Raw genomic sequence first — 24,625 nt, forward strand, 5'->3', positions numbered from 1 at the left:
GGAATCAAGATTGCCAGGAGAAATATCAATAACCTCAGATATGCAGATGACACCACCCTTATGGCAGAAAATGAAGAAGAACTAAACACCCTCTTGAGGAAAGTGAAAGAGGAGCGTGAAAAAGCTGGATTAAAACTCAACATTCAAAAAACGAAGATCATGGCATCCAGTCCCATCACTTCATTGCATATAGATGAGAAAACAATGGAAAGAGTGAGAAACTTTATTTTTTGTGGTCCAAAATGACTGCAGATGTTGACTATCGCCATGAAATTAAAAGAAGCTTGCTCTTTGGATGAAAAGCTTTTGAAACCTTTTACCTCAGATTGGGACTTGTACCTACATGGCTGGGACTTGAATCCAGCCAAAACTGTGCTTGGGACTTGAACCCATGTGGCTGGGGCTCAAACCCAGCCAAAACCCACAGTACCTGGTTTCAGGACCTAATGAAACTCAGCTACTTGACGTCTCATCACAGAAAGAATTCAGTGAGAGACAAAGCGACAGGTCAGAAGAGGATTTATTCAGACTCAGAGAGAAGCACGCTCCACAAACAGAGTGTGGGCCATTGCAGAGGGTGAATGCGGCCACCAGGAAATGTGGCATGGTCACTAGGGAGAACAGTGTGGAGAGTCCTTAAAAAACTGGAAATAGAACTGCCATACAACCCAGCAATCCCACTGCTGGGTATACACACCGAGGAAACCAGAATTGAAAGAGACACGTGCACCCCAATGTTCATCGCAGCACTGTTTACAATAGACAGGACATGGAAGCAACCTAGATGCCCATCAGCAGATGAATGGATAAGGAAGCTGTGGTACATATACACCATGGAATATTACTCAGCCATTAAAAAGAATGCATTTGAATCAGTTCCAATGAGGTGGATGAAACTGGAGCCTATTATACAGAGTGAAGTAAGTCAGAAAGGAAAACACCAATACAGTATATTAATGCACATATATGGAATTTAGAAAGATGGTAACGATGACCCTATATGCGAGACAGCAAAAGAGAAACAAATGTAAAGAACAGACTTTTGGACACTGTGGAAGAAGGCAAGGGTGGGATGATTTGAGAGAATAGCATTGAATCATGTATATTATCATATGTGAAATAGATCACCAGTCCAGGTTCGATGCATGAGACGCATGAGATGCAGGTGCTCAGGGCTAGTGCACTGGGCTGATCCTGACAGATGGGATGGGGAGGGAGGTAGGAGGGGGTTCAGGATGGGGAACACATGTACACTATGGCTGATTCATGCCAATGTATGGCAAAAAACCACTACAATATTGTAAAGTAATTAGCCTCCAATTAAAATAAATTAATTACTTAAAAAAAAGAAATGTGGCATTGTTAGTTTTTATAGGCTGGGTAATTTCATATGCTAAAGAGTGGGAGGACTATTCAAACTATTTTGGGGAAGGGGCGGAGATTTCCTAGATTTGGGCCACCGCCCACTCCTTGGTTTTTTAACAGTACTGTGAAACTGTCATGGCAACTCTGGGTGCGTCATTTCACTTGTTGATTGAGGATTAAGGTCTAGTCTTGTCTGCCTTTTGGTCCCATTTGATTCTAATCAGTTTATGTTGTGTCCTTGGGCTATGTCATTCTTTCAAAAGTTGTGCCTTGCCCCTTTCTCTCCTGTTACACTGTGACCAACATAGACAGCATATTAAAAAGCAGAGACACTACTTTGCCAACAAAGGTTCATCTAGTCAAAGATATGTTTTTTCCAGTAGTCATGTATGGATGTGAATGTTGGACTATAAAGAAAGCTGAGCACCAAAGAATTGATGCTTTTGAACTGTGGTGTTGGAGAAGATTTTTGAGAGTCCCTTGGACTGCAAGGAGATCAAACCAGTCAATCCTAAAGGAAATCGGTCCTGAATATTCACTGGAAGAACTGATGCTGAAGCTGAAACTCCAATATTTTGGCCACTTGATGCAAAGAACTGACTCATCGGAAAAGACCCTGATGCTGGGAAAGATTGAAAGCAGGAGAAGGGGACAAGAGAGGATGAGATGGTTGGTTGGTATCACTGACTCGATGGACCTTGAGTTTGAGCAAGCTCCAAGAGTTGGTGATAGATAGGGAAGCCTGGCATGCTGCAGTCCATGTAGTTGCAAAGAGTTGGACATGACTGAGCAAGTGAACTGATTGACAGAGGCCTTTCCTCCAAAGAGTCAGAAAGCAGAAGAGGATCAGTTCCATAGAAGAAGGGTTTGTGGCCTGAAGGGAGTGAGGCTGTGGAGCCCCTGCAGGTGATATTGAACGCTCTCAAGGGGAAAGAGAGAGAGGGTAGGGATGCCAGGCCCCAACCCCCCATCCCCGTGTACTCTTTTTAGCAGAGTGCCCCAAGTTGTTTGGCCCATGGAAGAATCAGCCTCCAGGCCCCTGTGATCTAATGGTGGAGCCCGTATTTTGCCTAGAGGCGGACCCTGTTCCTGACTGCCCAAACCTTAAACTGTCCTTCCACTACCTTCTTCCCTCTAGGCAAGAATGAAGAAGTCTTGAGGACTCATCTTAGACCACCAGATCTCCTAAATACCACTTGTATTATGTATGTCACTACATACGCTCCTGAAAGTCTCCTTATTGATTCTGAGATCCAGCCATAAGCTGACTGCTGTTCACTCATGTGCTCTCTCCCTCCCTCCACTTCTCCAGCCCCCTCCCCACTTCTTTCTCTAAGTTCTGGTCATCCTTTAAGGTCCAGTTTAACTCCCATCTATTCCAAGAAGCTCTCACAAGCAATTCCATCCATATTGGTTTGTCTTACCTTTCTCTGAAACCTGTAACACAAAAGAGCATTTTTGCCATTTATGTTCATTTGCTTCATTTTTTCTAGTTGTTTTCTATGTCTTTCCATAACTTAGGTTGGTAGTTTCCCAAAGGCAACAGCCAGAACTATTGCCTTTTGTTGGTTGGTTGGTATCCCAGACAGCACCTAGCAAAGTATAATTTATTTGTTCATTCAAATATATTTATTGAGTATGTACTATGTGTCAGGTGTAGTTCTGAGTGCTGTGGATACAGCTGGGAACAAATCAGAGCAAATTCCCTGCCCTCCTGAAGCTTATTTTGACTGTAGAGAGACAGAGTGACCCATGATGGGAGATAGGGAGTATTGATGCGGTTTTCAATTTTCAAGGAGGTGGTCAGGACAGGCCTCAATGAACAATGATCTTAATGAGGGGAAGGAGTGGGGCAAGATGCAGAGGACATAGGCAGGGCAAAGGCCCTGAGGCAGAAGTGCAATAGGCCTGTGTGAGGAAGGGACTGGAGGTCCCTGGGGCTAGAGGAGGGCACACTGGGGGACAGCAGTGGGAAAGGAGGTTAGCAAGGTAGGATGGGGTAGGGCCTTGGAGGCCATTGGAGAGTTCTGAGGAGAGGAGTGCCTCGTTGATTTCAAGAGTGGAGGTCCCCTAAAAAACTAAAAATAGAACTATCATAGGATCCAGCAATCCTACGGCTGGGCAAATATCTGGAGAAAACCATAATTCAAAAAGATACATGCATCCCAGTGTTCATTGCAGCACTATTCACAATAGCTAAGATATGGAAGCAACCTAAATGTCCATAAACAGAGAAATGGATAAAGAAGATGTGGCACATGTATATAATGGAATATTACTCAACCATAAAAAGGAATGAAATTGTGCCATTTGCAGAGACATGGATGGACCTGAAGACTGTCATACAGAGTGAAGGAAGTCATAAAGAGAAAAGAAAATATCGTATAATACTGCTTGTATGTGGAATCTAAAAAATAAAAGGCTACAAATGAACTTATCTACAAAAAAAAGAGTTACCGAGATGGTTACTGGGAGGTAAGGGAGAGGGGGATAAAATTGAAAATTGGGATTAACAAATATACACTACTACATATAAAATAGACAACTAATAAGGACCTACTGTACAGTACACAGAACTCTACTCAATACTCTGTAATAGCCTATATGGGAAAAGAAGCTAAAAAGAGTAGATATATGTACATGTATAACTGATTCACTTCGCTATGCACCTGAAACTAATACAACTTTGTAAATTATAACCCAATAAAAATTGTTTTAAAGAGTCAATTTAATCACTACTGTTAAGTGTAAAGACATAGAGATCAATGGATTTCACGACATTGACGAAGACTCTGCTCAGCACCTTTCTACTCTGCCTAAGGTTAAATTCAGAGGATCCCATCACAGGCCTCTTGTGTCAACAGCACTGCCTTGAGTGTACCCCCGCAACATTTCTAGATGGAAAGTACTTGCTGAAGAGCAAAGAACCTATGAGTTAATTAAACCCAGACTGATCAGGTTACATCCATCTTTATAGTCTCCATGGTGCCACACTGTGTCTTCCCTCTAGCCACCACAAATAAACTTAGAACTTAAGTAAGATTATTGTGCTTGCATGCTATACACATGGCTTCCAGAGAAGCCCCTGGTTGTTGTCCCTTCCAATCAGATTGCTGGCCCTAAGCTCCTTCTAGGTGGAAATCCTGGAATCACCCTGAACAGTCTCTGGCTTCCAGAAACCTGAATCCAGTGGGAAAAATGGACATGCCTACAATCCTCTGTATTGTTTGCTACAGTAGAGGAATTTGTCAAGTGCCACGGGTACTCAGGGGCTTTCCAAGTGGTGCTAGTGGTAAAGAACCCGCCTTCCAAAGCAAGAGATGCAGGAGAAGAGGGTTTGATCCCTCAGTTGGGAAGACCCCCTGGAGGAGTGCGTGGCAACCCACTCCAGTATTCCTGCCTGGAGAATCCACATGGACAGAAGAGCCTGGTGGGCTGCAATCCAGTGGGTTGCAAAGAGTCAGACACGACTGAAGTGAGTTAGCACACAGCACACACACACACACACACACACACACACACCCATGACCTATAAGGGTGAGGCAATAAGGACCTGAACAGAACAGCACAGGTGAGGATGGGAGGAGAGTAGATCCGAGAGGTGGTTTCCCATCTAAGTGTTCTTGTTGAGTTGCTCAGTTGTGTCCAACTCTTTGCGACTCCATGGACTGCAGCATGCCAGGCTTCCCTGTCTTTCACCAACTCCTGGAGCTTGCTCAAACTCATGTCCATCGAGTTAGTGATGCCATCCAACCATCTCATCCTCTGTCGTCCCTGTCTCCTCCTGCCTTCAATCTTTCCCAGCATCAGGGTCTTTTCCATTGAGTCAGCTCTTCGCGCCAGGTGGCCAAAGTATTGGAGCTTCAGCTTCAGCATCAGTCCTTCCAGTGAATATTCAGGACTGATTTCCTTTCGGATTGATTGCATTTAAGTGACTGCATGGCTAATCGGTGGAATGGGCAAACTATATACACTGGATCCAGGGAAGTGAGGTGTCAAGGATAAGTTTTAGCATTCATGTCTCACTGATTTTTAGTGGGCAGAGGGATGGTAGCTGGCTAAGGATAAAGTTCAAAAGGTTACAGAGTATCCTAGCTCAGAATTTCTCAACTATTGTCTTTTTGCACTGGGAAAGTCTACTGTGGGTGATGGTCCTATGCCCACTAGATGCTGGTAGTACACGCCCCCACACTTCAAGTCATGTCCTCCCAAAATATCTCTAGACCATGCTGCCAAATGTCCCCTGCAGAGGCAAAATTGCCCCTGTTTGGGAACCACTGCTCTAGCGACTGGAGGGAAGTTCCCTGTTTGCTATTTCCCTTTTTGCTTCACATCACAGTGGTGATGAGGGTCTGTGCTGGTTTTGCTTAATAAAATGTAGAAGACCTTTTGTGAGATCTTTGCCCAAGGAGCCAGAAATCTTGGTTAAGCCCTTGGTCTGTGCTAGGGTCTTGTCCTTTATGAACTTTGGAGGTGACGTTTAACTGGCGGGAAGGAGATTTGACGGTGGAAAGAAGGATATCATTCTCTCCTCCCAGATATTTTCTTGCGCCCTTTTCTAGGGCTTCCCTGGTCATAGCAGTAAAGAATCCACCTGCCAATGCAGGAGATGCAGGTTTGATCCCTGGGTTGGGAAGATCCCATGAAGAGGGAGATGGCAGCCCACTCCAGTATTCTTGCCCGGGAAATCCCATAGACAGAGGAGCCTGGAGGGTTACAGTACAAGGGGTCACAAAGAGTTGGGCATGAGTTAGTGACTGAACAACAAGTCCTTTTCTAACTCCACTTACAGAAAAGAAGAAAGCCCTAGGCAGAAGGGTAAAGATCAAGAAAGCCAACTGGATGCACCAGTCAGCCCAGAACTCCAGCCCCACCCAGTCAAAGCAAAAAGAGCTGTGATTGGGAGTCTCACACCCAAGTCATTAAGGCTCAATGGATTAAAGGTTAAAGCTCAACTTGATGTTGACTCATCAGGACTTTGATTACACAAAACCAAAATGAGAACTCTGTGTTTATTGCAGTCCCTGGAAAGTCTTCCTTTTGTCTTCATCTTCTTGCAGACCTGGGCAGTGGCCTAACTCAATCCAATATGGTCTTTGAATAACTGTACACAGAGATTACAAATAAGAGTTTGATGCTGAAGAAACAGCCTTCCTAACCCTTGCCTAGCCCTACCAAAAAATTCTTTTTTCAAATGTTGCTTGATGTTTAGGATCTAGAGGAAATGAAACTGACTTATATATAAGACTCTTACTCAGGACAGCAAGCCAGGACTACCTTGGCCGTGCCACTGCCTGGGTTTTTTTTTTTTTTTCCTCACAGTGCTCACATTTTCAGGGCCTTTTCTGGAGGCTAATGACAAGTCATGATCTTATTTTCCAATAATTTGCTGCCATTACTGTTCATTTCATTAAGTACTCGCTCAGTCTATGCGAGACAGTGCCCATGGTGGCACTCAGCCAGTCCCCAGGGACTCCTGTTCCAACTGGAGACTTCTTTAAAGGCAGATAATATAATCATTTTGGAATGGAAACATTATTATAAACTTATTTATGTTATGTCATAAATGTATAATGTTTATAGCAAAAGTCAACAAGTGTATCTGTGTGGTGATGGGGGAGGGGGTTCTTATGTTAGAGGGTGACTGGCATATTTGTGGGGGGATTTAGAAATAATAGTAATGTCTCAGTTCTGCTGGTTTTGATAGTTTACATAGTGTTTTCATAAACATTATTTTGTACAGTAATGTACACATGCAAGGGCTTCCCAGGTAGCTCAGTGGTAAAAAAAAATAAACCACCTGTCAATGCAGGAGACACGGGTTCAATCCCTGGGTCGGGAAGATCCCCTGGAGAAGGGCATGGCAACCCACTCCAGTATTCTTGCCTGGGAAATGCTATGGACAGAGGAGCCTGGCAGGTTACAGTCTGTGGGGTCACAAGAGTCAGACACAACTTAGCTACTAAACAACAACAAAAATATACTGTCAAGAATTTATTCTGAAAACTGAACCACAAGACTCAATATCTCAAGATTCAGAGCAGGCAGGCCTGCCTTCTGGAAGCCTCTCCTGCCTCTGTTCTCGAATAAGTTGTCCCTTCTTTGTGTCCCACAGTTCCCTGTTCTTGCCTTTATGATCTCCCCTCACAATGGCTGCAACTTTTTGTTGGCAGGGCCTGCTTTTAATGACTTTCTACCTCAGTTTACTGAACTTGAGGGTCTTAATACCAAGAGTGAGGCCATTGTTTTGGATAGGTTAAACATTCCCATGCCCTTTGAGTAGACTCTTCATGTGCGCTAAGTCACTTCAGTCCTGTCTTACTCTTTGCGACCCCATAGACTGAAGCCCGCCAGGCTCCTCTGTCCATGGGATTCTCCAGGCAAGAATACTGGAGTGGGTTGCCATGCCCTCCTCCAGGGGATCTTCCCGACCCAGGGATCAAACCCGTGTCTCATGTCTCCTGCATTGGCAGGCAGGTTCTTTACCACTAGTGCCACTTGGGAAGCCCCTGTGTAGACTCTAGGTATACTATCAGTATTTTTATTGCTATACTTTTTGCAATAGACTTTAGGTGTGTAAATTGGCTTAATTCAACCAAAATACATCCCATTTAGTGGGTCTCATCATCCATCCAGACAAGACTCTTTTTCTTTTTTTTTTTGGCAGGGTGAGGGGAGCTTCCCAGGTGGCTCAGTGATAAACAATCTGTCTGCCAATGCAGGAGATGTGGGTTCAATCCCTGGGTCAGGAAGATCCCCTGGAGAAGAAAATGGCAACCCACTCCAGTATTCTTGCCTGTAAAATTCCATAGACAGAGGAGCCTGGCTGGCTACAGTCCATGAGGTCAGAGAGTTGAACACAACTAAGCACATAGCACATAATGACAAAATAATCCCCTCTCAATGGTGTCCATGACCTTATCCCAGACAACTGTGCATGTTTGTTACCTTATATGGCAAAAGTGACTTTGCAAGTGTGATTAAATCAATGATTTTCAAAAATTATTTTTATTGACATATAGTTGATTTACAATGCTGTTTTAGTTTCTACACTACAGCAAAGTGAGTCAGTTATACATATACATATATCCACTCTTTTTAAGATTCTATTCCCATATAGGTCACTACAGAGTATTGAGTAGAGTTTCCTGTGCCATACAGTAGCTTTTTTATTAATATAAATCAATGATTTTGAGATAGGAAGATGATCATGGATTATCTAGTAGGTCCTATCTATTTTTTCCCTTTTACACTAAAGATATTTTGTACACAAATTTTAAAAGATTACACTCCATTTACAGTTATACTGGCTATATTCCTCGTGTTGTAGAATACATCCTTGCTACCTATCTAACACCCAGTAGTTTGTACCTCCCATTCCCCTATCCCAACCACTAGCTTCTCTATATCTGGTGGGTCCAATCAAATCACAAGGATTTTTATAAATGAAAAAGGAAGGCAGGAGGGTCAGAGTCAGAGAAAGAGATGTGACAAGGGAAGCAGAGGTCTAAGTGGTACAGGAACCAGTCAAGGAATGTAGGCAGTCTCTAGAAGCTGTAAAAGGCAGGGAAATAGATTCACCCTCAGAACCTCCAGAAGTGAACACAGGTCTGCCTACAGCTTGATTTTAGTACAATGAGACTTCTGACCTACAGAATTCTAATATGAATATAATAAAACTGGGTCGTTTAAAGCCACTAAATTTGTGATAATTTGTTACAGCAGCCACAGGAAAACTAAAGGGTTCTTCCTCCATCCTCATCGTCCTTAATCCTCACAATCACCCACTTTCAACCTATTCAGTGCATATTTTTCCAGCTCACCTTCCATCTCCCAATATATATCTATGAAAAAGAAGTGTGTAGAAAGTTGGCTGTGAGTTTTGAAAAATCCAAGTACATAGTATGGTACTCTGTTGTGCTCAAACGCTCAGTCCTGTCTGACTCTTCGCGACCCCGTGATTGTAGCCCGCCAGGCTTCTCTGTCCATGGAATTCTCCAGGCAAGAATACTGGAGTGGGTTGCCATGCCCTCCTCCAGAGGATCTTCCCACCCAGGGATCGAACCTGGGTCTCCTGCATTACAGAGAGATTCTTACCAACTGAGCCACCTGGGAAGCCCAGTATGGCACTGTCTCTCATATTTAAAATTTAGCCTTTTTCTTTCTTTCTATGTTCAACTTAGCATTATGTATCACCAGCATTCAAATTTATCTTCCATTAAATATACCTTCACATAACGCGCTCCCACCAAGGGCCCTCTTTGGTCTTCCAAGCGCACCGTGTGAAGTCAGGCCTGGGATTTCTAACCCTGGACTCAGAGTTTAGGAAACAAGGGCTGAGGCCAACGATTGCACTCTGAGACTCCAGAAGTCCAGGTCAAGTCTCCTTCCCGGAGCCCGCCCTGCCCTGCCCGGGTGATCGGCTGGGCATGTCCGAGGCTCCTCCGGGCTGCCCACCGTTCGCACCGAGCCCGGCGGCGCCGGGGCCGGGCCGCGACGAGGTCCGGGCCGCTCTGCCTGGCCGGCGATCGAACTCCCGGGACGCGACGGAGGCTCGGCTGCCGCGGGGCCAGGTGTCGCGCCTCGGAAGCCGCTGCTGGAGCCGCGGGCGCCCCGCCCCTCCGCGGCGCTGGCCCCGGGGTTACCTGCGGCCGGTGGGCGGGGCGGCCCTTCCCGTCTGCGCCGCCCCCCCCCAGCCTCCAGGGCGGCGGAGCCGGGAAGTGGGAGAGGGAGCGAAAGAGGCGGAGACTGCGGAGGCTGCAGCCCGGCCGGGCTCCGAGCGAGGGGCTGCATGGAGCGGCCGGCGCGGCTCTGCGGGCTGTGGGCGCTGCTGCTCTACGCCGGCCGTGGCGGCGTGGCTGCGCCCGCGGGTGAGTACGGTCCCCCGGCCGGGGCAGCGGGAATCGCGGCCGAGAGGCCCGCCGGGGCGCCTGGGGCCGAGGGCCGCGGCGGGAGTCGGGGTCGAGGGCCCTCTTCGGGACAACCCGCGGCCGCGGCAGTAGGCGCCTCCCGCGCCCCGCTCGAGCTTGGGGGACCCGGGACGACCGGGCTTTCCCGGATCCCGGGCGGCGGGGGCGGCGGGGCGGGAGGACGACGGCTTGTCGCCACACTTCCCTTGGCCGTCGGGCAGCGCCGAGGAGCCTGGCGCCAAGGCCTGGGGCCCGAAAGGAGTTCGCGGGGTCGGCGGCGGGAGTGTCGCCCGTGGCCCGGAGAGGGGATGAGGGGCCGGGAGCCCGCGGGGACGGCGACCAAGGTCCGGGAGAGCGGGTGACGCTCCGAGGCTCCTTGCGCGGCGGGTCCAGCGAGGTGGCAGTCGAAGGGAACCTCTGAAGCGCCTAGTCCCTGTAGGCAAAGGACGTGTCTCCTCTGTCGTACAAGAAATCCATGGGAAAAATCCAGAGCACCATCCGCGTGGATGCTTTTTTCTTTAGTAACTTTTATATTTTGGAATAATTTTCGATTTAGAGAAAAGTTGCACAGATACGAGTTCTCATATACTCCTCACCTGGTGCGGCCATTTAAATTAATCAACCCGAGTTACTGTGAAAACTTGGGGGAGGGGGCACTAATGAATTCCTGAGGGACAGATTTTGGCCTGAGCGGCCTTCTGGACGTGTTTTTGGTGACGATAGCAGCTCCAGAGTTGATAGGTTTTATTGTCACGTTGACACGAACACCCACAGTTTGTTTATTGCTTTTTCAACCGGTGCTTTGGGCTTTGAAATCCAAGTTGAAATGTTGATTAGGAAACTTGGATGCCCTCTATTGATTCAGTCAACAAAACGTATGCAGACTCTGTGTGCCCTGTGCCAGGCAGTGTTCTAGGGGCAGAGAATACAGTGATGAGCAAAACAGATCGAGTCCTTGCCCTTTGGAGCTGGTATGCTATTGGTAGAGTCGGAATAAGGGGGGAAAAGTAAAATATAAAGTATGTTAGAGGGCAATAAGTACTATGGAGAAAAACAAAGCAGTCCAGGGGTTTGCCATCGTAAATAGGGTGGACTACGTAGACTGCCACTGAAAAGGCGGCATTTGAGTAGAGACTTGAGGGAAGTTTGTAGTTTGTCAGTCATTCATTCAAGTGCCTGCCTTCTTTAGTACTGAGCCAGGTTTTGTGCATTGGCTTAGAGCCTTAGAGTATATTGTGTAATCGTTGTGCCCCCCATGCTCCTACTTCACTTGGGGGGGGGGGATCTGGTTTCCATAATCATGGGGCAGCTACAGTCCAGAGAAGGGAGGAGAGTCACCCATCCCCTTGGTTGTTGTCATTTAGTTACTTGGTCACATCCAACTCTTTTGCGACCCCATGGACTGTAGCTCTCTAGGCCCCTCTGTCCATGGGATTTCCCAGGCAAGAATATTGGGGTGGGTTGCCATAGCCTTCTCCAGGGGATCTTCCCAACCCAGGGATCAAACCCGCATCTCCTGCATTGCATTGTATTGCAGGCGGGTTCTTTACGGCTGAGCCAGCAGGGAAGCCACCCATCTCCTTAGTCTCCTGATTTTCACAGTGCTACTCCAGTCCCCTCCCTCCTTCAGACTCCCTCTCCCACACACCTCACACCTGGAACAACAAACAGCTGACTCTAGCTAATACTGGCAATCCCCAACTTAATCAGTTTTGTCACAGAGGTTCATTGGTGACTTAGTTACTTAGAAATACAGGAACTTTTTCCCATTGGAAATATTGATACAATTGCATTAAGATATGGTGGGGGGAAAAAAAGCAAAACAAAACAGGGGACTTGACTATTATAATGGTCTGACCTTTCCCAGCTGTGGGACTTCAGGACTGGTCATTTCCCTCCCTTGTGCAACAGTGTTCTCTGTGAAAGGAGATTGAACTCTGTAAGTTTTAAGGGCTCCTTCAGCTCTAATCTTTTGAGTGTTTATAAAAATGATTAGGTTACCAGCTTAGTTTTAGTCTGTTTAGATTGGTAAGCCCACATTTTGGCATTCTTAATAACAACTAGCATTTATATAGTGTTTACTCTATGCCGGGCAGTGTTCAAGTTTTCCACTTGACCTATTTTATCTTTCCACAGAACCTCTCCTGTTGGTGCTGTTACCATTCTTGTTTTGTATAGGAGGAAACTGAGGCACAGCAAGGCCCAGAGGCTTGCTCAGAGTCTCGTAGGTGGTAGACTGTAGGAGGGAGCTAGGCTTCTGACCCCAGCAGTCGCTTCCAGAGACCATGCCCCTAACCACTGCATTCAGTGCCTCCCTCTGCAGAAATGAGGGGAGTCCTTGGCTGGGAGGGGAGCTGGGCCTCTCTCAGAGCAGCAGGGCAGGACTGGTTGGCATTCATGCAAGTGTGTACAGGCCGTTGGTAAAAAGCGAATGATCATGTATTGGGGACTTGCTTAATGACTGCCAGACTGTGTAGTCCAAACAATAAGTACCATAGGCATTCAGAAGAGGGGAAGCTGAGGGCTGGGAATTCTGAGGAAGAAATAAAATTTGAGCTAGACTTTTAGGGTAGGTGACATTTGAGTTGGTGGAGGAGAAGTTATTCCCAGTTCAGGAGGAGAGCAGGAGCAGAGGCTCAGAAGTAATGGCGGTGTGCCCCTGTGGGCTCAATGAGGAGTCCAGCTTGGCAGGAGGGTGCATTGGCCAAACCAGTCAAGGCAGAAAGGCTTCATTTGCCCTTGAAGCTGAGTTGGGGTGCAGAGGGAGGGGAATGACACTGAAAGAGAGGTCAACAGGAAGACTTGACTGAGTGTGGGGCTGGGGGGGTCACCAGAGTGCAAAGCTCTGCAGGAATCTAGGATTGGAGGTGGCCCCTAGAAAAAGATGGGTCATGCACATCTTCTGTCCAGGCCCGGGCCTTACTGCTGTATGTTTGCCTGCCTCATGAGACCCAGCAGAGCACCTGAATATGATCAGGATAATTAAGAGAGGTGTTGCAAGGAAAGCACTGAAAGAGGTTGGTGATTAAGATGTAAAGGAAGGAGATGGATGACTCACGTATGACTCGTGATTTCCTTGACTTTTCCCAACATATGCATGCTTCTGCCAGCTCCTGTGACTGAACGAGAGGGAGCACAAGCTTTGAGTTAAGCCTTATTATTAGAGACAGCATTGAACATATTCATTCGGAATTAGAATGGGATCTTGCACTAAATGACCATACAGAGTCACTTGAGGTTTGAAGTTTAATCAAGGGTAGTTAACTTGAGTCCCCCTGGCCTTCCCACTCCCCTTTCCGGTCAGTGATCAACCCTTAAGAAATGGTTGGAATTAGGTGCCTAAGAAAAGTTTATCAGGCAGATAAGCTTGTTCTGTCTCTAAGGCCATGGGCAGATATCAATTCCATAGAAAACCAAAGCAACCGTTCAGAACTGTTGGTCTCTTCAAAAAGAAAACACATAGCACGTATTTACATAGCCCTTGTTCTGTGCCAGGCACTGTTTGGGGCTTTTCATCTGTAGTAACTCATTTAATCCTCATAATAACAATTTTCTTTGATTATAATTATCATCTTCATGTTATAGATGCAGAGAGAGGCAGAGAGGTTAAGTAACTTGCTGGCTAGTAAGTAACAGAGCTGGCATCTGAGTTCAGGCAGCCTGGCTCCATAGTCTGTGCTCTTAATCACTATACTATGCTGAAATGAAATGTCTTACAGATGAAGAGCTGTTAGAGAGCTTTACAAGAAGCACAGTCTCCACTTGTTTATGAATTAGTCTGGATGTATTATACCCACATACATGTATTCAGATACGTTTAAACATTTGCAGATTGTATTTAAACTTTCTGTGAGTGTGTGTTTTAAAGTATAGGAAGTAGAAGAATCTCAAGAGAAATGGAAGGAATTATTAGGGAAAAAAAGGATGGCAGAGAGCCACAAATACCCTAAAATGCAAACGAGTTAGAAGATCTGACTAAAGGATGTGTGTGTGTGTCTCTGTGTGTTAATCGCTCAGCCATGTCCTACTCTTTGCGACCCCATGGACTGTAGCCCGCCAAGCTCCTCTGTCCATGGAATTCTTCAGACAAGAATACTGGAGTCAGTTGTCATTCCCTTCCCCAGGGGATCTTCCTGAGCCAGGGATCTACTTCAGAACAAATGGGCAAAAAAGAAATCCATTTGAGAGATGGGAAATAGGGGAGGCTAATGTTCTATTAAAACACCAAGGTTAAAAGATAGATTTTAAAAAGTCTGAAACTACCTTGAAAATTGGGGTATGATTTAAAGCGAACCATAAATAGGTAATATTTTTATTGTGAGGGCTTTAATTTCTGTGTGGGAGTGGGAGGTGGTTGAGAAGGCAATAAATATGTCAGGAAGGGCTAAACCAGCTCTCCTGGACTTTTGGTGCAGTGCGTTTCTGGAAACTGCACAGTAAGGGAGATAATCCTAAAGTAGAGTGTGGTCTCCAGTAGGAACAAAGTTTTTATTAAAGGCTGTATACCTGATAAACGATTTGTCTTCAGAAATATCATTGATGTGATGCCAGAAAAGCCAAAATGGAATAACTGTATATTAAGTCCTAACTTAAATCCTAACTTTTAATCACTTAAAATCTTACCTTAAAATCATTGTCGCCTGAGCCATTGGTGCCCCCTGGCACCAGCTGGGTTTAAATGCAGTGCAATAGGAACGCCCTGCTTCTACAAGGACTTGGCCTGCTATGGGCTGCTCCTCCCCACAGCTGGGCCTTTGGTCTACCTTTCAGAAATGCTAATGGTAGTTGAGTCAGGAATGGTGGGCCGAATATTGAGAATTCAGGGCCGGTGCAGGCTGCTGTGTAGAAAACTGATTTTGGGGGGAATCACAACTACATAGTGCCTGTCGGGTTGATGTTTTGGGACAGATGGCATTTTTTTGTTCCGTTAAAAAGGAAGGTAATGCTGTAAATATTGCATATCATGTAAGAGGCCCAGAGTACTCCAAAGTGTTGGCATAGAGTATAAAATATAACTACCCATTGATAAGTTAATATAGCTGTAGTTCTTAAGTAATTAATAATGATTAAGTTTCCATTAGTTTAAATAATTGAGTTTTGGAATAATTTTCGACTTATAGAAAAGTTGCAAAGATAGTACAGAGAAGCCCTTATCCAGTCTCTGGGGGGTGATTTTGGTAGTCCTGGAAGTTCTCAGGAAAGTTTGAAATGATATTTCCTTTCCCTCTCTGTTTCCTTCCCTGCATTTGGCAGAAGCATGAAAACTCCTTTCCCTGGTCTTAGAGCTGAGTCCAAAATAATAGAGTCAGTAAATACTTGGTGGAAACAGTGGTGGGTTTTCTCCAAATGAAACACATTTTTCAAGACATTGGTTCACTGTTTCTCCTCTTCTCTTCCCTCTTCAGATTCGCCAAAGCTACAGTTCCAGCTGTTTAGTGTCAGACCTCAGGGGAGCAACCAGGGCTGTTAAATCTCTCTCTCAGTACTTCTTTGGAATAGTCATTAAAAAACAATTACCAGGTCACGTTAGCAAGCACAGTTAAAGATGAGCCGCTTCAACACATTCACAGAACTGCTGAGAGGGAGGTGTCTATATCGAGTGCCCTTTGGTGAGGAAGTGTAGGGGACCCCAAATACCCACAGGAGGAAAAGTTGGACATTTAAGAATATACTGTCCTCTGAGTTTACCCTATGGCAGGTGATGCGGCATGGGAGCCACACTTCCTGGGTTTGCATCTCAGCTCTGTCATTTACCAGCCATGGGATATGGGGCAAGTGACTCAAAGCCCTTGTCTCGGTCGCCTCATCTTTACAAGCTGATAGTCCCTGTCTCCTAAGGTTGTGAGGACTGAGCAGATTCATTTGTGGAGAGTACTTAGGATACTACCTGGGTCAGTAAATGTTAGCTCTCATTAACTCAGTTTTATGTTTCCTGGCCTCTGGGACTTGGAGGAAAAATGAAATGAACCATTGAAAACACTGGCTGCTGTTGATAAATGTGTTTCCTGTGCTTGATTTGAACAGAATCTCAGCCACCTGTGACAAATTTGAGTGTTTCTGTTGAAAACCTCTGCACCATCATATGGACATGGAATCCTCCTGAGGGAGCCAGTCCGAATTGTAGTCTAAAGTATTTCAGTCATTTTGGCAACAACCAGGATAAGGTAAGTTTTCTGGAACAAATCACACTGATAAGGTAAAGTGAACAACTGTGAGTTGGAGCTAAGAATGAGCCACATTCTAACTTCAAAGTGGGGTTTTTACTTTAAGTTGTGTCCAAATTTTTTAACTGGGAAAATTATGGAAACAACTATGTCCAAAACTGTGAACATCAGAAAATATTTGCTAATCAAATACAATTGAGGTTATTACTGTCCTAGGAAATATTAGGTATCATTGTCTAGTAGGCACTCCATAAATAATTAATTATGTTAAAATTGGTTCCTATAGGCACTCCATGAATAATTAATTATGTTAAAATTGGTTTCTGTGTTGCTGCCTGAAGCACTGTATTTATATAAGACTCTCAGTTTCTCAGGGAATTTTCTCATTTACCATCTCATTAATCACATGCACAGGTAGATATGCAAGATCTATGTGATGCCAAAGAAAATGGCCATATGGAAAGTGAAAAAAATAAGATGTCTGTGAAAGGTGGGATTGACTAGAAGATTCCCTGATGTTTGAGGAAAAATGAGAGAAACTTTCAGCTTTTCCCAGTCGGATGTGCAACCGATTTCAGTGAATTTTTGTTAACAAGATTTCGGATTCTTTTTGATAATCATATTTAATGGAGATTTCTCTTAAGAGCCTTATTGGTTTGTAGCCCCTTATAGTTGACAGGTTCCTCAAAGCATCATATTTTCTGTTCAGAACTGTTTTATACCTGTATACACTCCTTGGTTTCTGCATTTGCAGACTCAACCAACTGCAGGTGGAAAATATTCAGGAAAAAAAAATCCCAGAAAGTTCCAGAAAGCAAAACTTGAATTTTTCAAACTGGCCACTATTTCCATATCATTTACATTGTACTAGGTATTATAAGTCATCCAGAGATTATTTAAGTATAGGAGAGGATGGGCAGAGGTCATATGCAAACACTAGGCCATTTTAAATAAAGGACTTGAACATCCACACATTTTGGTGTCCACAGGAGGCCCTGGAACCAATGCCCCTCCCATGTAAGAGGGGTGACTCTATCTTCTTTCAGTGTGTGGGTGGGGAAGATGGAGGATGTTTGGGGTTGAATTTGCCCAGGATTTTGAGGAGGCCAATGAGAAGTTGTTATTAATGACAGTACTTTGGCTCAGTGAACTGTGGAATCATCATGTCCAGGCAGTTTGGTGGCAGGAAGAGTCTGGAGAACTAGTTAGTGCACCATGCAGCTAGCTCAGTGGCCTGGGGTAAAGTCCTTAACCTCTCTGAGCCTTCATTTCCTTGTGTGTAAACTGTGGCTTTACACCTCTCTGGCTTGCTAGGACACCAAAACTAATGAATGGGAAAGCTTAATGAAGTGAGGATGAAATGGGCTCTCCCTCTGGAGGGGAACTTGCTAATCTGCCTTCCCACAGAGGTGTTAATTGTAGTTTAGATGTCGATTGATAAGAGACTGATCAGTTCCGAGTATTTGCCTTTTAAGAGAGGTCCTCCAAATGCGGAAGCCAGTGAAACTCTGGTAGACCAGTTCCCCTTTTCACACTGTTGGCTTCCTCTTGTTCCCAAGGATGGGCCTTAGACAGTTGGAGTCTTAGTGACAGCTTCTTGTAGTTCAGCCTTGAGAAATTACAGGAAAGACCCTTTTTAGTGTGTCACCTAAATAATCTAACTGAAACCCCCAGGAGAGATCACCATCTTTCTAACAGGGCCTTGTTCATTAGCCTGTCAGCCATGCTCAAGGATCAGTCAGCTAAATATGCTGATATGCCAGCCTAGAAATGGGGCTGACTCCTCAGTATAGTTACAGAAACTTAGATATAAAAGTAACTTTAGGAGGCAGTGGAATCAGAATTGGGTTGGAAATTTTGTCTCTTCCCCTTTCAAGTCTTGTGGCCTTAGACAGGCAAGTCATTTAACTTCTCTGAGCCTGAGCCTCCATTTTCTTGTTTGTAAAATGTTGGAGGGTGGGGGAAGTCTAGTAAAAATACTTACTTCATATGAATGGTGTACATTTATGAAAGGAGATAAGGTTTGTGATATACCTGGTACAGTGTTAGTGTTCAGTAATTGTTAGCTTTTATTATGATTACTGTTAGATCGAATCATGTAAAATTGTTTCTTTTATAGGTCATATGTATGGTTCAACCAGTATTATTGTTTAATCTTGGTCCCTCCCTTTTGCTCCCAAAGAAACCTATAAAGGGTGGCCTCTGCCTAAGGCCTATTCATTTATTGCAGGCATTTGCAGCATTGAAGGCTACCAATGTCAGGATTGTGATAAACACAGATTATCACTTCCAATCAGTGATGGGGGATTTCCTGTCTGGTCCTTTTGAAGTTTACAATCCTGAGTCTGAGAATCAATGGCAGGAGAGATTTTCTTCCCCTCTCTCTGTACTTTGAATATAGCATTAAGGTTGTGAGATTACACTGGGATGTACATATTGTTATTGTTTAGTCACTAAGTCGTGTCTGACTCTTGCAACCCCATGGACTGTAGCCTGCCAGGCTCCTCTCTCCATGGGATTTCTCAGGCAAGGATACTGGTGTGGATTGCCATTTTCTTCTCCAGGGGATCTTCCTGACTCAGGGACTGAACCCACATCTCCTGCTTGGCAGGTGGATTCTTTTCCACTTAGACACCAGGGAAGGCCCATGGGGTGTATATATGCTTTGAAGCATATTGATGCAGTGGCATTATAATAGCATGTATGTGTTATGGTGTTTTTGTGACCATCTAATGGTCCCAGATTGCTAAATGAGGTAAATCATTGAGGTCATTTTCAGTCTTCAGATTGGAGAAACATTAAGATGAGACATAGAGAATCGTAGATAATTTAAAAAAAAAAATAGAAGACTAGTTCAAGTGGCTGCCCTCCACCAGTGTTTTAGTGATATCTAATCTGGCAATTAGAAGGATCTGGCCTCAGATTTTAGATTTCTTTCATCACCAAGAGACAGGTGAGTCTCACTCGGTGAATAAATTAAAAGGCTGTTGTTCTGTCTAGGAATCCAAAGAGGCTAAAGGTCAAGCTGACCCCCCTTTCCTTCTGAGAAAGGATTAGGAATTGGGAAAGCTGCAACCTAGCCAAATGAACATTGGTCTTGAGGGGGAGGGATAGGCTCAGGACTCTGGCCTTGATTTCTGATAAATTTTCAAAGAAGCCCAGACTCTCTGAGGGGTGGAGCATAATGTCATACAACAGCTACCAGTAGAATGAGTCACCACAGCCGAAAGTCACGTGGGAGCCATCAGACATACTTCATCAAGATCTGCTGGGAGGGATTTGGTTCCTGGTCTGATAGAGAGAGGCACACTTGACTTGGCAGTCATTGACAACTGGGATTCCTACTTTATTCATGCCAGTTTAATATTATTTGCCTTGAGCTTCAGAAGAGAATATTTTTTTAAGTATTTTATCTTTTCCCCTACCATGTCTTTTCTAAGTTATTTTATTATTCATATGCCCAAAACAAAAGATTCAGATTTAGGTACTAAAGTATGTTTTTAATTTAAGAAATTCTATTTATTAAAAATACTTGTGTAATAAAACTCCCCAGCCCACTCACTGGAACAATATCTAGTATAATAAGAGAACTGAGATTTTTCATTGATGATTCTCACTGATGGCATTTGACCATACATTTTCCCCTGGGTGTCCTCAAAGGGCAAACTCAAAGAATTATCAAGGATTCTTGGTCAGGGCGGCTCCTTCAGGGGTATATTTTTTGCTCAGTAAAATAGTGTGGTTGGTGAAATGTGCATTCAGAGCTTCCCTGCCATCATCACCAAAAATCCTGAGACTGGTCATCAGCTTCACAGGTTGAGAAACCTCACTTCCTCAGCACACATTCATCAATCCAGGGTCAGTTCCTTACTTCATCATGGGAACAATAATGCCAAAACATTCTCAAGAGTCTTTTGAGAAACCTCATTTCCTCAGCATGCATTTATCAATCCAGGACCAGTTCCTTACTTCACCATGAGAACAATAATGGTAAAACAGTCTCAAGAGGCTTTTGTTGGCACAGCTAGTATGTTCCATCCCTGTAGGCAGCAACTATATGGAAAGCCAAATGATAAGTAGGTTCCTTGGCAAGGAGTCAGGAATTTGTTGTGAAAATGTCCTTGGCTCAGAATAGCTGGAGGCACCACTGAGGGTAGGCATGGCTTTGCTGCTGGGACAAACCTACTCAATGTTCATGGACCGAATCACCTTTTCTCCCCATCACAATTTTGTTTGCAGACATTTTTTTTCTTTTCTTCCAGGGCTGACCAACGAACTCCTCTTTTAGAGTGCTGTCTTGGCTAGTCCTTAGAGCTATTCAGTGTCTCATAAAGTCTTTGTTTTTTTCCCTGTGCCTTTGCTATGGTTTGTTGATTGATGATTGGCTGGCTACCTCTCAGAGGACATCCTTGGGTCCTCATTTTGAGAGTCTCTCACAGTCGCCTTCATGCTCAGCTGCTGGCAGGCGTGTGAAATGGCAGAGTAGCCCCTTTAGAGTGGTAGATAGAGGTAACTGTGACAAAATTTCTCCTTCATGGCTCTCAGCACGTATATAAAAGGAAATGCTGTCTCCAACTTGAGTCAGAAACTATTACAAAACAGGAAGCGCCTTGGAACTCTGATTAAAAGCAGCTCCGTTCTTAATAATTCCAACTCTTTCACCTTGGAAAATGTGAATTTCCTGAAGAGTCCTTTAATCTCATTATTCTAAATCATAACACGATTTGTGATTTTTATCTGTAGGCTGTCTATAAGTTGGCTTTCTGTGGTTCCACAAAGCTTACCTTTCAGAATAAGAGTGTGCTGCACTCAGTGCATATAACGTCAGCCCTTATCATTCCTATGTTTATGTGAGATCGTCAAAATGGTCAGTGCAGAAAGATGTTTGGTGAAAAGTCGTTCCTCAGCCCTCAGGTTCCCCTTATTTACTTCCTCTCCTCAGAGGTGTCCAGAGTTGCCAGATTCTTAGACCAGTTCCTTTGACCTTAGTCTTGATGTTACACTGCATCTACTTGGAATTGAATTTTGATAATCTCACTGTGTTTCCTTTGAGATTGCTCTTAGACAGTTGACATGTTAGCATGGTAGGTTTATAGAAAATGTCATGATGTTTATACATGAAAATGTGAGGAACTGTCTTTTATTTCTACCAGGGTTTCTCAATGGTGGCACTACTGCCATTTGATGCAGGATAATTCTTTGTTGTGAGGGGGGGGAGAAGGCTGTCCTATGCCTTGTAGAGGGTTTAGCAGCACTAGATGCCAGTAGCAGTTCACTCTGCCCCCTGCCGGTTATGGCAACTAAACATGTTTCTAGACATCAATAAATGTCATCAAGGGGTGGGAGAACAGAATCACCCCCAGTTGAGAATCACTGAACTGCATACCATTTGCTAACTTTTCATTTTCTTTACACATTTCAGCATGCAAATGTTTTATTACATAAATGTATTTCTGTGCATTGGCTACAGCAATACCAAATTTCTTTACCTTAGAAAATTGCTCCAGAAACTCATCGTTCAAAAGAAGTGCCCCTGAATGAGAGGATCTGTCTGCAGGTGGGGTCCCAGTGCAGCACCAATGAAAGTGAAAAGCCCAGCATTTTGGTGGAAAAGTGCATCTCTCCCCCTGAAGGTAACAACTGAAAGCACTATCTCTTGGCATTTAGAGAATACATCCAAATTATCTACCTGCTTATGTTCAGTGTTCATTAATTCTTTCCATTTTCAAACACTTAAGTCTAATAAGTGTCAGGCACTTGTACTAGATGCTGACAACACACTGATAACTGTGAGATGCTCACAGACAACTTGAATGAATAATGGTAGTTATAGAGTACTGAATAATTTGGAAAGTAATATACAATGGCACACCCTCAACGCACACACGCACACGCCTTTCCCCTGAATCGAGCTTCTTAAGCTTATTCTGTGAAATGACAAAGGTGTGTATTATTATCCTGATTGATTTTATGAGGAAGAAGGAAACTGAGTGAGTTGCTGTAGATCTTCAGATCCTAGGTCCAGTGCCTTAAAAAAATAACAGCCATGTTATTCAGTATGGGTAAGAGGCTGGGATCATGGTTTATAACAACTTAACCTCCCCTATTCTCATTTCCCGAGGAGTTTAATAATCTGAATAAAGCCTAAACTGTATTATGACCAAAAAGTGATTGGTGATGCCAAAAATTGTATTATGACAAAAAATAGCCTTTTAAGGATCACGAGAGATAGCAGGTGTGAATTTTAAACAAAGGCGTTTAAGTTAGAGATGTTATATCTTAACTTAAAAGGCTTTCTAAGCATAGAGATTTCAGATCAATAAGATTTTCTGGCTCCTAAGACCATAACACACAATAGGCAGTGACTAAGAGTTATATTTTGCTTACCTTTCCCTAAATTGCTTCAAGAGGAATGTTTTTTTAATTTTTAAAACAAGATGTGTCAGTATTGCTCAAATGACAGGAAGGTAAATTATAACTCAGTAAACGTATTTTTTTGTAACGACAAGTAGATCTAATGGTTGTTTATGTTTTCACATTCATTTGGGAAACTTCATAGTCATTTCCTATGATTGAAATATTGTTTGACCTTTAAACTCTGTCTCTAGTTAGGAGTACAAGAGTTAGGGTCCCTTGATAGTAAAGATGTCTTCTTAATCTGAGATGAGAGAGAAAGTTGTGAGCAAATTAGATTTGGGTTTTCTCCCTCCTGGGTGCCTTCTGGGTCAAATGGGAGTGAGAGGTTAGGGGTCAGTTTTCTGGGAAAGCAGCCTGAAGCACCCTCATCACCCCCAGGCCTCAGAGTGATTGGCTAGCTGGCACTATAAGGAGAGGACAGTCGTAAACTCTTGGCTGGATGTTCTAGGTGATCCTGAGTCTGCTGTTACTGAGCTCCAATGCATTTGGCACAACCTAAGGTACATGAAGTGCACTTGGCTCCCTGGAAGGAATACAAGTCCTGACACTAACTACACTCTATCCTACTGGTGAGTATGGACAGTACACTTACTGCGGAGGGACTGACTGTGATTGCATTAGGAACCTTTGGAACTAACCTAGTTAAAACATAAACAGAATACCCTATTCCTTTCTACAGTTTGCTGCAATGAAAAATGCATCTGCTTTTGGTGTCTCATTTAAAAAGAAAACCTTAAAAAATAATTATAGATCCTATCTATCCTTTACCCAGTTGCTTCCAATGGTAACATCTCATATAGGGTGCAGTATTAAAACCAGAAAATTGACATTGGTACAGTCAGTCCACTGACCTTATTCCAATTTCACCAGTGTTCCGTCCAGGCATTTGGATGTGTGTGTAGTTCTATGCCGTTTTATCATATGCAAAGATGCAGAACAGTTCCATTACCACAAGGATCCCTCTAGTTGCCCTTTTATTTATTTTTTAAAATCAGTTAATCAGTTTGGCTGCACCTGGTCTTAGTGGCTACATGAGAGATCTTTAATTGTGGTATGTGGGATCTAGTTCCCTGACCAGGGATTGAACCCAGGCCCCCTGCATTGAGAGTGAGGAATCTTAGCCACTGGACCACCAGGGAAGTCCCAAGTTGCCCTTTTATAGCTACACCCACCTCCTTCCTGCACCCCCTCTCCCCACACTCCTCTCCCCCAAGTCTCTAACCTCTGGCAACCACTCATCTGTTCTCCATCTATAATTTTGTCATTTTAAGAATGTAACAGGAACAGAATCATACAAAATATATTAATAACTGTCAGAGGCTGACTATATTTTTCAGTCTCTGCATAATACTCTGGAGATCCATCCAAGCTGTTGTATATATCAATAGTCCATTCCTTTTTCTTGCTGAATGGTGTTCTATGATATGGATATATCAGTTTGTTTAACCTTTTATTCACTAAAGGATATCTCGGTTATTTTCAGTTTTTTTGCAAGTATGAAGAAAGCTGCTATAAATATTCATATTCAGGTTTTTATGTGAATATCACTTTTCAGTTCTCTGGAACAAATGCCTTAGGGTGTAATTGCTGGATCATATGGTAATTGCATATTTAGTTTTATTAAAAAACCGCCAAATTATTTCCTAGAGTAACTGTATTGTTTTACATTCTCACCAGCAATGTATGAGTGATTGGTATTTATCTTTCAAAAGGAAAATTATCATTCCCAGAGTTTAAAAAGTAGTTTAGTGCCCCCAGACAATAACTTAT

The 24,625-nt window shown here is 43.9% G+C and overlaps 1 protein-coding gene and 1 non-coding gene across 2 annotated transcripts in view; both read left to right on the top strand.

The window, feature by feature from the left end:
* The first annotated feature begins 10,070 nt into the window (after positions 1-10,070).
* The window catches only part of IL13RA1 (interleukin 13 receptor subunit alpha 1), a 67,968-nt gene continuing 53,413 nt past the window's right edge, over positions 10,071-24,625 (top strand). Inside the window, exons 1-4 of the mRNA XM_043458535.1 lie at positions 10,071-10,235; positions 16,299-16,438; positions 21,933-22,071; positions 23,304-23,424. Coding sequence (XP_043314470.1) covers positions 10,157-10,235; positions 16,299-16,438; positions 21,933-22,071; positions 23,304-23,424 — 479 coding nt within the window. The 5' untranslated portion in view covers positions 10,071-10,156. The remainder of the gene's footprint in view (positions 10,236-16,298; positions 16,439-21,932; positions 22,072-23,303; positions 23,425-24,625) is intronic.
* Positions 14,903-15,030, top strand: LOC122436208. Its single transcript, XR_006267964.1, has one exon. It is a non-coding gene; the product is annotated as a small nucleolar RNA SNORA35 (small nucleolar RNA).

The sequence above is a fragment of the Cervus canadensis genome, chromosome X (assembly GCF_019320065.1).
Source record: "Cervus canadensis isolate Bull #8, Minnesota chromosome X, ASM1932006v1, whole genome shotgun sequence".
In the NCBI taxonomy this organism is placed as follows: Eukaryota; Metazoa; Chordata; class Mammalia; order Artiodactyla; family Cervidae; genus Cervus; species Cervus canadensis.